The 14,783-nt window shown below is 47.3% G+C and overlaps 5 protein-coding genes across 5 annotated transcripts; all 5 read left to right on the top strand.

The window, feature by feature from the left end:
* Window positions 1–1,288: 1,288 nt before the first annotated feature.
* On the top strand, window positions 1,289–1,933 carry LOC307155356 (histone H1-like; the record flags this gene model as incomplete). Its single annotated transcript, XM_079865962.1, has 1 exon — window positions 1,289–1,933. The coding sequence occupies exon 1, from the start codon at window positions 1,322–1,324 to the stop codon at window positions 1,931–1,933; it is 612 nt and encodes a 203-aa protein (XP_079722088.1). The 5' UTR covers window positions 1,289–1,321.
* A 7,051-nt stretch (window positions 1,934–8,984) lies between these two features.
* LOC307156127 (histone H2A-like) lies at window positions 8,985–9,465 on the top strand (the record flags this gene model as incomplete). The annotated part of the gene is made up of 1 exon (XM_079867345.1): window positions 8,985–9,465. The coding sequence occupies one exon, from the start codon at window positions 8,985–8,987 to the stop codon at window positions 9,369–9,371; it is 387 nt and encodes a 128-aa protein (XP_079723471.1). The 3' UTR covers window positions 9,372–9,465.
* Window positions 9,466–10,207: 742 nt separating this feature from the next.
* On the top strand, window positions 10,208–10,655 carry LOC307155895 (histone H3.2-like). The gene has a single exon (XM_079866889.1). It carries the CDS (start codon window positions 10,235–10,237, stop codon window positions 10,643–10,645), a length of 411 nt encoding a protein of 136 aa, XP_079723015.1. The 5' UTR covers window positions 10,208–10,234; the 3' UTR covers window positions 10,646–10,655.
* A 406-nt stretch (window positions 10,656–11,061) lies between these two features.
* On the top strand, window positions 11,062–11,442 carry LOC307155367 (histone H4). Its single transcript, XM_079865973.1, has one exon. It carries the CDS (start codon window positions 11,087–11,089, stop codon window positions 11,396–11,398), a length of 312 nt encoding a protein of 103 aa, XP_079722099.1. The 5' UTR covers window positions 11,062–11,086; the 3' UTR covers window positions 11,399–11,442.
* Window positions 11,443–12,838: 1,396 nt separating this feature from the next.
* On the top strand, window positions 12,839–13,235 carry LOC307155757 (histone H2B-like; the record flags this gene model as incomplete). Its single annotated transcript, XM_079866683.1, has 1 exon — window positions 12,839–13,235. One exon carries the CDS (start codon window positions 12,839–12,841, stop codon window positions 13,211–13,213), a length of 375 nt encoding a protein of 124 aa, XP_079722809.1. The 3' UTR covers window positions 13,214–13,235.
* Window positions 13,236–14,783: the final 1,548 nt, after the last annotated feature.

Raw genomic sequence — 14,783 nt, forward strand, 5'->3', positions numbered from 1 at the left:
CCAGACTCTGGGACCTTGGTTTCCAAATGAGATGCAAAATTTGCTCTCATCAGAAAAGAGGACTTTGGTCCACTGTGCTTTATTAAATCCAGAGTCAACGCAGCCTTCTACCAGGACATTTCCAGAGCACTTCATGCTTCCTTTATTTTCCAGCAGGATTTGCACCTGCCCACACTGCCAAAAGAACCAAAACCTGGTTCAATGACCATGGTATCACTGTGTAATTACTGTGTGATTTCATGTAATATTCTAATTTTCTGAGATTTTGATTTCGTGGTTTCATAAGCTGTAAGCCATAATCATCAAAATTATAACAAATAAAGGCTTGAAATATCCCAGTTTGCATGTAATGAGTCTATATAATATATATTAATTTCACCTGTTAAGTTGAATTCTTGAAATAAATCAACTTTTTGATGATATTCTAATTTTATGACCAGCACCTGTATATAGGCTATATAATCCACAAATGCGAGTGGAGACAGATGCAGTGATTTGGTTGAAACTGTAACAAACCAGACGAGACCAGTTAACTCATTGTTAAAAATTGTTGAATTAGCATGTAGTGGTTAAAAGGAAATCATGACCTGTGCTGTCTCTTGCTTTAAATTAGCAATAATTTCCATTTACATGTTCCCTAAGAGATGAATGGCGAATCAGTAGACACAAATACTTTATTACAATTAAAATATTTATGTTGTGATATGATGCTGGCCTACATCAACGATTTATTTAACGTGTTTAATGAGATAACATAGTGATAATCTGCTGACCGAAGATAAGGGCCACAGACAGACTCTGAGACGCCGGATGATGTTCGTGTGCTTCAAGCTGCCCAAAACAACAGCTGTATGAAAGCCTCCTAACGCTCATCACTGATGCTGATTACATTGAAGTCTCTTTCAGACTGTTTTCTGAGCACACACATTACGCGTTCAGGCTTTTATCAACTGTTCCGTTAAAACTATCCATCAGATTTGAACACGGCTTTCCCCCGCGGCTGATGCTCACCTTGGATTTGGTCTGACGAAGGCAAAAGTAACGTTTCCTCTTCGCGTTTTTTAGTCTCTAATGAAAGCCCAGAACCTCTGCTTGGTGTTCACTTAGTTTTGATTGTGACAAACTAGTTAACAGCTCCAATTTTGCCGCAAATGTAAGAGAAGAAAACACAAGCGTCAGCGAGCAGCAGACGCCGAGCGGGGCAGGTTGAGTCTACGAGGTTCTCATGTGTCGTTTAAGACCGCGGCGCCGCTCGAGCGCTATTCATTCATTGCTGAAACTAGACAGAGTTTATCAGATCCGATCAAAGAGAGAGAGAGAGATGGCAGAAACCGCCCCAGCCCCCGCTGCTGCCGCCCCGGCCAAAGCGCCCAAGAAGAAGTCCGCTGTGAAAGCCAAGAAAGCAGGTCCAGGCGTCGGCGAGCTCATCGTCAAGGCTGTGTCCGCATCCAAGGAGAGGAGCGGTGTGTCCCTCGCCGCCCTGAAGAAAGCGCTCGCTGCCGGGGGATACGATGTGGAGAAGAACAACTCCCGCGTCAAGATCGCCATCAAGAGCCTGGTGACTAAAGGCACCCTGGTTCAGGTCAAAGGGACCGGTGCCTCAGGCTCCTTCAAACTCAACAAGCAGCAAGCCGAGACCAAGAAGAAGCCAGCGAAGAAAGCGGCTCCTAAAGCCAAGAAACCCGCAGCCGCTAAGAAGCCCAAAACTGCAGCAGCGAAGAAGCCCGCCGCTAAGAAATCCCCGAAGAAGGTGAAGAAACCTGCCGCTAAGAAGGCGACGAAGAGCCCCAAGAAGGCCAAGAAACCGGCGACTCCTAAGAAAGCAGCCAAGAGCCCAAAAAAGGCAAAGGCAGCAAAACCCAAAACGGCGAAACCTAAAGCAGCAAAACCTAAAGCCGCCAAGCCTAAAAAGGCAGCTCCCAAGAAGAAATAAATCTAACGTTACTGTGTTTCTCAACGGCTCTTTTCAGAGCCAACCACTGACTCCCAGTAAAGAGCAAAACTCATGTTTCTGAATGATTTGTTATTTCTGGAATCAAATAGCCAAATATGTGACTCAACAAATTTAGTTTAGGTAAAACTCAAGTAAATAATTTTTATTCGCAAGAAATTGATTGAAAATTGCCAAAAAGCTTGTTCTCTTACGAGAGGTTCTCTCGTATTGCGTAAGGAACTTACGCTACGGGAAAAGTCATCTTTTCTCGAGATACTGAAGCCAAAAAATTATCCTTAATTTTTCATAATTTGTCAACGCAGTGCAGCAGGCAGCACAGCAGAGCTAGAGCGGGCAATACTGCGTGCTCATTGGCTGCCGCGCGGCAACTGCTTAAGCCTACCAGTGAGCCCCGCGTGACGTCACGCCCAATCAGGGTGCGCGCGCCCTCGGCGTCACAGCCCGCCAGAAGGGGCGACGTCAGAGCGTATAAAAACAGGGCTCGGAGGCTTAATTCTCTGATTTCTGTCTCTTCAGCGAAGCTCTTCGCATCGCTGCTCTCTGAGAGAAGCCGTCGCCGTCGAAACCAGCAACGAGCCAGCCTAGGACAGCCTGAGGAAGCCGGACGAATCTTCGCCGCCTTCAGCCTGCCGTGCCAGCTCAGCTATCCGGCGATATATCCTTTCTCATTATGTGTTTTACTGATGTATCTTTACTCGAGGCGTTGTTTCAAATGCCTCGCACCACTCCCCGCTCTCTCTCCCTCTGTCGAGCCGCGCAACTGCGCCTCTCACAAGGTGTGTTAGAGATGCGGATGATTACGGGGCTCGCTCTCTCCCTCTGTTCGAGCCGCGCAAAACGTGCCGCTCACAAGGGATCGCAGACGCGTACGGTCACGGGGCTAGCTTTCTTTACGTTACAAGAAAGCTACCCCCCCTCCCCCCCGCCCGCCGTCTCCCGGCGAAAGGAGAAAAGAGTGTTCTAGACCCGCCAAGGCCGGTCTAACCTCCATCTCTAACATATTTCTCAGTCCCCTCCTAGTTCAGGCTACTGGGAATATCTATACTGCAGTAAACGAGCCTGTCACAGCACACGCACGCCTGCAAACAGGATAACGCTCTCTGGCTACTCGCCCTCCCCGCACTCTCTCCCTCTGTTCGAGCCGCGCGGACTGCGCCGCTCACAAGGGATTGCAGAAGCTGACAGTCGCGGGGTTAGTTTTCTTTACGTTACAAGAAAGCTACTGTCCCCGCGTCCGTCACTCGCCGGTGATAGGAGAAAAGAGAGTGTTCGAGTCTCACCGAGGCTTGGCTACCGCCTTTCTCACATATTTCTCAGTCCCCTCTAAGTTCAGGCGGCTGGAAATATTAATATTGCAGTAAACGAGCCTGTTACAGTACACGCACGCCTGCAAACATGATAACGCTCTCTGGCTACTCGCTCTCCCCGCACTCTCTCCCTCTGTTCGAGCCGCGCAGACTGCGCCGCTCACAAGGGATTGCAGAAGCTGACAGTCGCGGGGTTAGTTTTCTTTACGTTACAAGAAAGCTACTGTCCCCGCGTCCGTCACTCGCCGGTGATAGGAGGAAAGAGAGCGTTCGAGTCCCACCGAGGCTTGGCTTCCGCCTTTCTCACATATTTCTCAGTCCCCTCTAAGTTCAGGCGGCTGGAAATATTAATATTGCAGTAAACGAGCCTGTCACAGCACACGCACGCCTGCAAACATGATAACGCTCTCTGGCTACTCGCTCTCCCCGCACTCTCTCCCTCTGTTCGAGCCGCGCGGACTGCGCCGCTCACAAGGGATTGCAGAAGCTGACAGTCGCGGGGTTAGTTTTCTTTACGTTACAAGAAAGCTACTGTCCCCGCGTCCGTCACTCGCCGGTGATAGGAGGAAAGAGAGCGTTCGAGTCCCACCGAGGCTTGGCTTCCGCCTTTCTCTCATATTTCTCAGTCCCCTCTAAGTTCAGGCGGCTGGAAATATTAATATTGCAGTAAACGAGCCTGTTACCTTACACGCTCGCCTGCAAAACATGACGACGCTCCGGCTACTCGCCCCGCTTCCCGCGCAAACTGCGCCGTTCTCAGGGATGTCAGAGCGGACGGTCACGAGTAATGCTCAGCACCCCGCGTGCCTCACTCACCGGCGGAATGAGGAGGGAGATGTTTGTAGCCCCGCTGAGGCCGGGCCATTCTCCAATTCCCATACATTTCTCAGCCCCCTCTGAGTTTAGGCGGCTGAAAATGTTAATGTTGCAGCAACGAGCCTGTTATAATACACGCACGTCTGCACGCTATCGCCGACGAAAAACATGACCCGCACTCTCTTATGCTCGAGCGAACCGATAGCCTATGCACTCTTCCCCTGTGGCTCAGTGGCAGAATAACAGGCTTTCACACCAGAGACCCGTGTTCGATCCCGGCTCTGGCAGCAAAAATTTTTATGCTGTTCGCTGATCCAAGCTCGCGGCCAGCTTCTTACACGCAGAAAGTGTGTGTATTGCAGCCAATGAGTCAGTTATACAACTCGCTCGCCTGCACACAAACGCTGTTCATACAGCGGCCCAGAAAATCTGGCAAAGAGTGTTAATTCTGGTTATTCGGCTCACGCCGACGGTGTTTGAGTGTAGTAAATATGCCCACGACCCAGTGTTCATTTCTACACACAAGCACAATTCCCCCTGTGTACCCCACAGAGCACACTCACATAAAGCGCGCACTTGCCGCTCGAGTGTTAAGTGTAGGAAAGGTGCCCGCTCACGAGTGCTCACAACCACGCGCTGTTCGCTCTGTCTCACACGTTCAGGGTTCAGATATCGCCACTGCCACCGGCCGTGTTTTAATAAAGAGTCCTGTGACCGCTCCCCTGCGTTCACACTCTGCTATAAACACTCACGCGCGCTCTCTCAGCGCAATCCGGCCGGTCACTGCTATCAGCGAGTCCCCGTCTCGCAGCACTGTCTCAGCGCGCACCGCGCGCCCGCCACTGCAGGTCCCTCGTCCCGCGCTATGCAGCGGGCAGGACTCAGAGGCCATTCGACCCCTAGCTATGATTGCGAATGCATGGAAAGCTATTCCGGGTGTGTCGACATGGGTGCTGGACACGGTAATACAGGGCTATTCGCTACAGTTCAGTCGTCGGCCTCCGCGCTTTCAAGCCCGGACCGAAATGAAAGTGAACGCAGAAGCAGCCCATCTGCTTCATGCAGAAATAGCGAAGCTGCTACGAAAAAAAAAAAAAAAAAAAAAAAAAAAAAAAAAGGCGATAGAGAGAGTTCTCTGACCGAGGCGGGCTTTTACAGCCGTTATTTCCTCGTGCCCAAGAAGGACGGTGGGCTCAGACCCATATTAGATCTGAGACATTTGAACAGGGCTCTCATGAGACGGCCGTTCAAAATGCTTACGACCAGGCAGATCCTCGCGCTAATTCGCCCGAGGGACTGGTTCATATCTCTCGATCTGAAAGACTAGCGCAGTCAAAAGAGGAACTCATCTCTCACAAGATAGCGCTTCTCAGTCATCTGGAAAGCCTGGGTCTTTCGGTGAACTGGGCCAAGAGCTCACTTATCCCCAGTCAGTCAATTTCCTTCCTAGGAATAGAACTGGACTCGGTGGCGATGACGGCCAGGCTGTCAGAACAGCGCGCGCGCTGTGTTCGACACCTCGCCGCATCCTTCCAAAAGGGCAGATACCTCCCTCTGAAACGTTTCCAGAAGCTGTTAGGCCATATGGCATCAGCCGCAGCGGTCCTACAGCTGGGTTTACTTCGAATGCGCCCGCTTCAATGCTGGCTGAAATCGAAAATACCCCGCGGAGCGTGGGCTTCGGGCAGCGCTCAAGTCAGCGTGACTCAGGTCTGTGTCTCAGCCCTGCAGCCCTGGCTAGCGCCCGAATGGTACCGACAGGGAGTGACAATGGGAGTCATCTCACACCGCAAAGTGGTCTCGACAGACGCGTCCAACATGGGTTGGGGAGCGCTTTACGGGGGCAGACCAATCTGCGGCCCCTGGTCGGGCCCAGAGCGGAACCTCCATATAAACTGTCTGGAGATGTTAGCGGTCGAGAAGGCTTTGAAGCATTTTCTCCCATACTTGCGGGGACACCACGTGCTAGTTCGCTCAGACAACATGTCAGTGGTGTCCTACGTGAACCGCCAGGGCGGACTCAGATCCAGAGCCCTGCGCGCTCTAACAGAACGCCTTTTGGTCTGGGCTCAGGGCTCGCTGCGCTCGCTGAGAGCCGCGCACGTGCCCGGGCACCTGAACGACGACCCGGACAAACTGTCCAGGGACAATGTTACCCCAGGGGAATGGGCGTTACACAGCCAGACGGTACAGACGTTGTGGCGCCGCTTCGGCGAAGCGAAATTGGACCTTTTTGCCACAAGCGAGAACGCTCAGTGCAAAAGGTTCTTTTCGAAGAGCAAGGATGCGCTGGCCCAAGTTTGGCCCAGTGTCCCGTTGTACGCTTTCCCCCCGATCTCAATGCTGCCTCAGGTATTAGCAAAGATCAGGGAAACGCGCTGCGCAGTGCTCCTCATAGCCCCGCACTGGGAGAACCAACCCTGGTTCCCGGAGCTGGTGAGCCTGTCAGACACAGCCCCGTGGCCGATTCCGGCGAGGAGAGACCGTCTCTCTCAAGCCCGAGGGTCAATTCTGCATCCCCATCCAGAGCGCTGGTCTCTGCATGCGTGGGTAATCAACGAATATTCGCTGATCTGCCAGAAGGGGTAGTTAACACGACCTCGCAGTCCAGAGCCCCCTCGACGAGGCGGCTCTATGCGTCTAAATGGTCAGTGTTTAACAAATGGTGTGCAGGGAAGAGTTTGAACTCTCAGTCCTGTGGGGTTCCACAGGTTCTGAACTTCCTCCAAGAGCTCTTGGACGCGGGCAGGTCCCCCTCCACGCTCAAGGTGTATGTTGCGGCGATTGCTGCGTTCGCCGACTCGGCGCGCGGCCGCGCACTAGGAAGAAACAAACTCATTACCCGTTTCCTGCGAGGCGCCAGGAGGCTGAACCCTCCGCGGCCACCTTCGGTTCCGATATGGGATCTGTCTTTGGTCCTGGAGGCCCTTAAAGCTTTTCCCTTCGAGCCGTTAGACTCTGTGGGTCTCTAATACCTCACTTTCAAAACCGTTTTTCTGCTGGCCCTCGCCTCAGTAAAACGTGTGGGTGACTTGCATGCGCTATCAGTTAGCGCGTCGTGTCTCGAGTTTGGACCTAACGACTCGTTAGTCATTCTCAAACCTAGACATGGCTATGTCCCTAAAGTGTTGGGTACTCCTTTCAGAGCACAGGTTATCTCCCTCTCAGCCCTGCCGCCGGCAGCCAGCGAGGTCGATAATAACCTCCTTTGCCCTGTCAGGGCGTTAAGGCTTTATATTACGCGCTCTGCAGCCTTCAGGCTCTCAGAGCAGCTCTTTGTTTCGTTTGGTGGGCACACCAAGGGTCTCGCCGCCTCGAAACAGACGCTATCCAGATGGATAGTGGACGCTATTGCGACAGCATACGCGTCCAAAGACCTGCAGTGCCCTCTGGGCATACGGGCTCATTCCACCAGAGGCGTTGCCTCATCGTGGGCATGGTCCAGTGGGATTTCCATTTATGACATTTGTACGGCAGCAGGCTGGGCCTCCCCGTCTACATTTGTTAGGTTTTATAACCTGGAAGTTCCCGCCCTGCAGGCTAAACTTCTTGCAGTCTAAAATCATGTTCATGCCCTGCTCTTCGCAGGCTGGATATTAGATTTGACTCTTCTGGTCGAGCCGCACTTTCAGGGAAAGCTTTTATATACAGACCGGCTGCGCCGCTCTGTTTCTCCCTACGGGTGCTTATGTACATGTGTTGGCCCGCATTGCTGGCCACCTCTCTCCCCACTCTTCACTCCCCGGGTCCCCTCCCCCTGGAGTTGTGTGTGGATGCATGGCGCGCACGGCGTTGACAAAGGGTTCCCGTAGCGTAAGTTCCTTACGCAATACGAGAGAACCTCTCGTAAGAGAACGATACTCGGTTACTCACGTAACCTCGGTTCTCTCTAGAGAGGGAACGAGTATTGCGTTCCCTGCCGTGCTTGCGCCTCGAGCTCATGTCGCTTCATTCGACAGAAACCAGAGAATTAAGCCTCCGAGCCCTGTTTTTATACGCTCTGACGTCGCCCCTTCTGGCGGGCTGTGACGCCGAGGGCGCGCGCACCCTGATTGGGCGTGACGTCACGCGGGGCTCACTGGTAGGCTTAAGCAGTTGCCGCGCGGCAGCCAATGAGCACGCAGTATTGCCCGCTCTAGCTCTGCTGTGCTGCCTGCTGCACTGCGTTGACAAATTATGAAAAATTAAGGATAATTTTTTGGCTTCAGTATCTCGAGAAAAGATGACTTTTCCCGTAGCGTAAGTTCCTTACGCAATACTCGTTCCCTCTCTAGAGAGAACCGAGGTTACGTGAGTAACCGAGTATCGTTATATTTCAAAGTAAACCGTTATCACAGTTCGACTCAAGGATGTTGATTAACAGTACAGAATTTATACACAAACCATAATGCTGGAGAAACGTGGCAATTTAAACAACCCTACAAACAATAATGGCAGTGATAAAATTATAATATTACATTAAGGGTAATAATACTCTACAGTATCAGATCTGGTCAGTGTGAACAAGTATAGTGTGTGAAATGTGTAGCACTTTTGGTAGGAACAGCGTATAATATCCATTGTTGTACTTATTTGAATTTTCTATAAAACATTTCAGTGATTCAGTCTCTGGATACATTATACGTTTATCTCTGTAAAGCTGCTTTGAAACAATCTACATTGTTAAAAGCGCTATATAAATGAGGATGACTTGATTTAATCTCTTCTGTCTAGTCAATACATGTGATCGTTCCAAAAAGGGGGCTGGGCTTTTAAGGGGAAGTTCAGTGATTGGTTTAAAACTTATCACAGTGTAAACCAATGGGCGACTGGCACTCTCGTTTAAAGCTAGTATGAGCCGACACTGATGATCTTCATTCTGTTATCTTCGTCAGGGTATTCTTCTGTTTTAGTTCCTGAATTTAATAATGAGCGGAAGAGGTAAAACCGGGGGAAAGGCTCGCGCTAAGGCCAAGAGTCGCTCTTCCAGGGCGGGACTGCAGTTCCCCGTCGGCCGTGTTCACAGGCTTCTCCGCAAAGGCAACTACGCCCAGCGCGTCGGTGCCGGAGCTCCGGTGTATTTGGCCGCTGTGCTCGAGTATCTGACCGCTGAGATCCTGGAGTTGGCTGGAAACGCCGCTCGGGATAACAAGAAGACCCGCATCATTCCTCGACACCTGCAGCTGGCGGTGCGCAATGACGAGGAGCTGAACAAGCTTCTGGGTGGCGTGACCATCGCTCAGGGCGGTGTGTTGCCCAACATTCAGGCCGTGCTGCTGCCCAAGAAGACCGAGAAGCCCGCGAAGGCCAAGTAGACTGACGGAAGCTTCTCTTCAGACCAAAGGCTCTTTTAAGAGCCACACAATTCCCCAAGAAAGAGTGGTTTAATTTACCTGATTTTTACTAGATTTTCTATTGAAGTCCCTTCGATAAAACAAATAATACAGTTGCTGCAGAATGCACATGAATAGACTTTTTATGAATATTAACCATGAATAGTTATTGTACAATGCTGACATGAAAAAAATCCCACAGGCTGAAGTTTGTTTCTTGTCTGAGATTCTATTATACATGTTCATTTCAATTATTCAAATTTGTTTGCCTAGAAATATGTATGACACATGGTCCTCAAAAAAAAAAAAAATATATATATATATATTATTATGAAAGTAAAGCATTTTCTAACTAACCGCTACACTTTGTGAGGGTTTAATGAGGGCATTATGAAAATAGTTTTATTGGCATTGCTAAAAATATTTAAGCTGATATATTGAGTAAAAATGTAATATATATCATGATGATATAAGTATCTGTACTTGTTTAAGTTTTTTACTATATTTACACAAGTCAAACTGTACGTCCAATTCGTTTTTAAGAAACATTAAAAATCGCCTATTTTGGTTTACAAATTTAAAACTGATTTCGCCTAATGTATTTTCGTGGATACAGAGAAAAAGCAAAGTACGTTTGGGCGGGAACCACAAACTGACGTCACTTGTTTGAAAACAGCCATTGGCCAACTGTCATTTACAGACGCCAGACAATAACCAATCAAATGCATCTGAAGCAAAGCCATCCAATGAGCGCACGGCAGCCCTGGGCTTAAATACGCGCTGTGTTCGCCTGAACTACTCAGTCTTTCGATCTGATTAAATCAGCATCTGAATACTTTTGAATAATGGCGAGAACTAAGCAGACCGCTCGTAAGTCCACCGGAGGTAAAGCCCCGAGGAAGCAGCTGGCCACTAAAGCCGCCCGTAAGAGCGCTCCCGCCACCGGTGGCGTTAAGAAGCCTCATCGCTACAGGCCCGGTACCGTGGCGCTCAGAGAGATCCGCCGGTACCAGAAATCCACTGAACTGCTGATTCGCAAACTGCCCTTCCAGCGCCTGGTGAGAGAAATCGCTCAAGACTTCAAGACGGATCTGCGCTTCCAGAGCTCGGCTGTCATGGCCCTGCAGGAGTCCAGCGAGGCTTATTTAGTGGGTCTGTTTGAGGACACAAACCTCTGCGCCATCCACGCCAAGAGAGTCACCATCATGCCCAAAGACATCCAGCTGGCCCGCCGCATCCGCGGAGAGCGCGCTTAAACCCCCAGCAGTCACAGACCCAACGGCTCTTTTAAGAGCCACCTCATTAACTCAATGAAAGATGATTTCCATATCATGGTGTTTTGAAATCGGAACTTAATGTCACGGTGGTGATTAAATCTAAAAGCAAATTTAAAGAAATGAACGGTGGTTTTATATGCTACTATAGTTAATATGTAGTCAAAATGACTGAAGTCCTATAGTTATATATTTTTTTTATACGGGTTTTTATATATTATATAGTTATTTATTAATATTACTTAAATTCTACTTATTTCCACTAGTATCAAACGTCAAAAGATTGACCTCGACTTGGTAATACGTGACGTTTACTAGAACCGCCCATGAATGTGGTTTCAACTAGGTCCGCTAGCTGACTATAACTCTTCCCTAGTGGTTTTACTCTCATCTGTTGTTGTCAGTTGAAGAGTATCTGTCGTCATGTCTGGAAGAGGAAAAGGCGGGAAAGGACTCGGGAAAGGAGGCGCTAAGCGGCACCGAAAGGTTCTTCGCGATAATATCCAGGGAATCACTAAACCCGCTATTCGTCGTCTTGCTCGGCGTGGCGGCGTCAAGCGTATTTCTGGCCTGATCTATGAAGAGACTCGCGGTGTGTTGAAGGTGTTTCTGGAGAACGTCATTCGTGATGCTGTGACTTACACTGAACACGCCAAGAGAAAGACCGTCACCGCCATGGATGTTGTGTACGCGCTGAAGCGACAGGGGCGCACTCTGTACGGGTTCGGGGGTTAAGAGATCCACGAAGAAGAAAAACCCAACGGCTCTTTTAAGAGCCACACACATTATCACACAAAGAACAAGTTACGAGGTGGTGGAATTATATTTTTGTAATATATTAATTATTGTGCTTTCCTTAAACGTTACCTCAAAATGATTAAGCAAATAATAAACTTAACGTTACTTGGTTTTACTATTCTCATTCTGCTTTGCAGATAAAACTACATTTTCAAATAGTTGTGGGCGTTCGTTGTCATTGTGCAACATTTTTATGTAGTTATTGTTCTTACATTTGTATATCTTTCAAAATAGTTTATTCTTCACTGTAGTGGTCCTTATGTTTTAGTGTATTTCTAACACAGCACGTGTTGTTCAGCCTGGATGTAAAGTCAAATTCCGGGCTTTCCACAGATACCAAATGTTTGGAGGTTTTATCATGACTACAACTTCTGCTTAGTCTTTAAAAATGACTGGTATTAATTTAGCACTATTATGGAAATTAATATTTTGTAATTATTTAAATCAGACTTGTTTTCAAGTTGTTTGTCATAAATAAACATCTCAGGAAACATATATGGGGTTTTGGGAGACGAGGTGTCTAGGGAAGGCAATTATACATCGATATTCCTATGAATGTAGACACTTTTGTCATCATGTTGCCCCAAGAACACATTAATGCTAATTATATACAGTTAGATACATTGTGTTGAATGGAAATGTCATTTATGGCCATGTTTACAGGCATAATTAAGTGCATGAAGTATTCATTACATTATATCTTTCATAACATAGCTGAGAATCATCTTTGCACAACGTTTGATTAAACAAATCCTGAAACTTTCCATAGTTTTTGCCTAAACATGTAATTTCTTGTCATTTTATTTTTAAACAACTGGACACAGCATAGCATATGAATAAAATATAATGTTTCTTATGTTATCTTATGCTGTTTCTTCTGCTGTAAACAATGAATGACACGGAAAAATACAACAAAACGTTTCTGGGTCGCAAGGCAATATGCTTATCTTTCAAAGCACAGTATTGTGCGATTATAGTGAATTCATGGAGTTTACAATGAGTACTAATACATTGTGTTATTTCTGCTTCTAAATAAATGTTCAAATTATTGAATCCGCAGCATTCCTGGTTAAAGATTTCTGAAAATATTCACACATTTTCTTATTCATTCCGAAAAAAAATGCGGGAAAATGAAACAAAGGAAAGAGTCGCGAGGGATGGTTGATGTCGATGGGCGTGATCAACATTTTAAAGCTTCTGATTGGATCGCCTACAAGTCAGTGAACGTTTGTGGCCAATGAAATCATTCTATGGGTTGGTCGAGAAAGACCAATCAGAACCTCGTTCTTCCCTTTGTAAATTAGCATAGAGCAGCGCATAAAGCCCGCCTGCAGTGATTCAGCTTTATGTTCTCTGAGTTTCTCTGACTGAATCATCATGCCTGAACCAGCGAAGTCCGCACCCAAGAAGGGCTCGAAGAAGGCCGTCACTAAAGCCGCCGGCAAGGGCGGGAAGAAGCGCAGAAAGTCCAGGAAGGAGAGCTACGCGATCTACGTGTACAAAGTCCTGAAGCAGGTTCATCCCGACACCGGGATCTCCTCCAAGGCGATGGGAATCATGAACTCTTTCGTCAACGACATCTTCGAGCGCATCGCCGGTGAAGCGTCTCGTCTCGCTCACTACAACAAGCGCTCCACCATCACATCTCGCGAGATCCAGACCGCCGTGCGTCTGCTGCTGCCCGGAGAGCTGGCCAAACACGCCGTGTCTGAGGGCACAAAGGCGGTGACCAAATACACCAGCTCCAAGTAGAGGAGGAGCTCAACACACACACAAAGGCTCTTTTAAGAGCCACACATATTATCTGCGAAAAGAGCTTTGATCATACTCTGTTCTCATACCGAAGTAAAAGCTGTTATCCGTCCTTCTGTGTTTATTGCTGATGAAAAAGTTGCAAGCCTTTTTCTTAAGATTATATAACGACATATTGACTTTGATTTTCAGCAAATGTAATTTTTAAATTCAAAACATTTCAAAGCTAAATGTTGAAATATTGTTTTTCTGCACAATCAGCTCTTTAAGATCAATCCACTCCTGAAAATACTCTCAACACTATTGTTGATCCTGCAGCTGGAGAGGAAGATGATGTGAAACCAGTAGCTGGGAGTTACACACATGATCATGTCAACATTCACATCTTCCTCCTCCAAACCGATCCCACAGATCAGATTTCCACTGAGTAACATGTATTTTATGAACTTTATAATTAAATCATTATTAGATTTACTATATTGTTTTACCCAATGCTTCTCTTTTAGTCTCTTAGTCAAGCCCATAAAAAAAAAATTTCATTAAATTATTTAACAAATTAATTTGTTTATAGTCTTGATCAGAGGCAAGTATTACTGGTTCAACTCTTTCTGAGTGTTTGAGTCTGTAATAAACTGCTGTCAAATACATTTATTTAAAGGGGGGGTGAAATGCTAATTCATGCAGACTGAGTTTTTTACACTGTTGGATTCCCATGCTAAACATGGACAAAGTTTCAAAAACTAGTTGTACGTTTGAAGGAGTATTTTTGTTCTAAAAATACTCCTTCCGGTTTGTCACAAGTTTCGGAAAGTTTTTTCCGAGTATGGGTCTGTCTTACGTAAGATTTTCCTTATATGGGTCCTAAGGGCACTTCTGCCGGAAGAGCGCGCGCGCACTCGAGAGCAGAGACATTCACTGACCAGAGCGAGAGAGCGAAATGTCACCAAAGAAGTGTGTTTTTGGTTGCCAGGGCAAGACAACCCTGCACAGATTACCAAAAATAACAGCATTAAGGGAACAGTGGATGGAGTTTATTTTTACAGAGTATCAACGGAGTTGTGCAAGTGTTTTGTTTGTTCCCTGCATTTCGACGATGATTGTTTTATAAACAAAGCCCAGATCGACGGATTTGCAGATCGTCTAATGCTTAAGGATCGAGCAGTCACAATGATAAAGGTCCGCGGTCGTGGTTGGAACCGGGAGGTGAGGAAAACTGTTGAACAAATGTCTCTGTGTGTTGTTAACGTTACTAGCTCGGCGCATTAGCACAGCTTTAGGTCCGCCCACACGGCCGCCTCCAGCCGCTCGTTTTTTTCCGGAAAGACTCGGTACAGCCTATCTTTCTTTTATAAATATTATAAAACTAAAGACTTTTTGGAGATATGAAGGATGCAACTCTACTACTCTATAGGTACTCAAGATTAACAGGAGATTGAGTGAAAATTAGCATTTCACCCCCCCTTTAAAGGGAAACTGGCAACAAAGAATTTGAAGAAATGCTTTCAAATGATTTAATTACAGACACTAAATATATAAAGGTTTATTATTCAATTATGACTGAAACATTAAG

Source organism: Squalius cephalus (assembly GCF_949319135.1).
Source record: "Squalius cephalus genome assembly, chromosome: 3".
Classification (NCBI taxonomy): Eukaryota; Metazoa; Chordata; class Actinopteri; order Cypriniformes; family Leuciscidae; genus Squalius; species Squalius cephalus.

Excerpts from the sequence above, each read along its gene's own strand:
- LOC307155895 (XM_079866889.1), top strand. The coding sequence starts at position 10,235 with ATGGCGAGAACTAAGCAGACCGCTCGTAAGTCCACCGGAGGTAAAGCC.
- LOC307155367 (XM_079865973.1), top strand. The coding sequence starts at position 11,087 with ATGTCTGGAAGAGGAAAAGGCGGGAAAGGACTCGGGAAAGGAGGCGCT.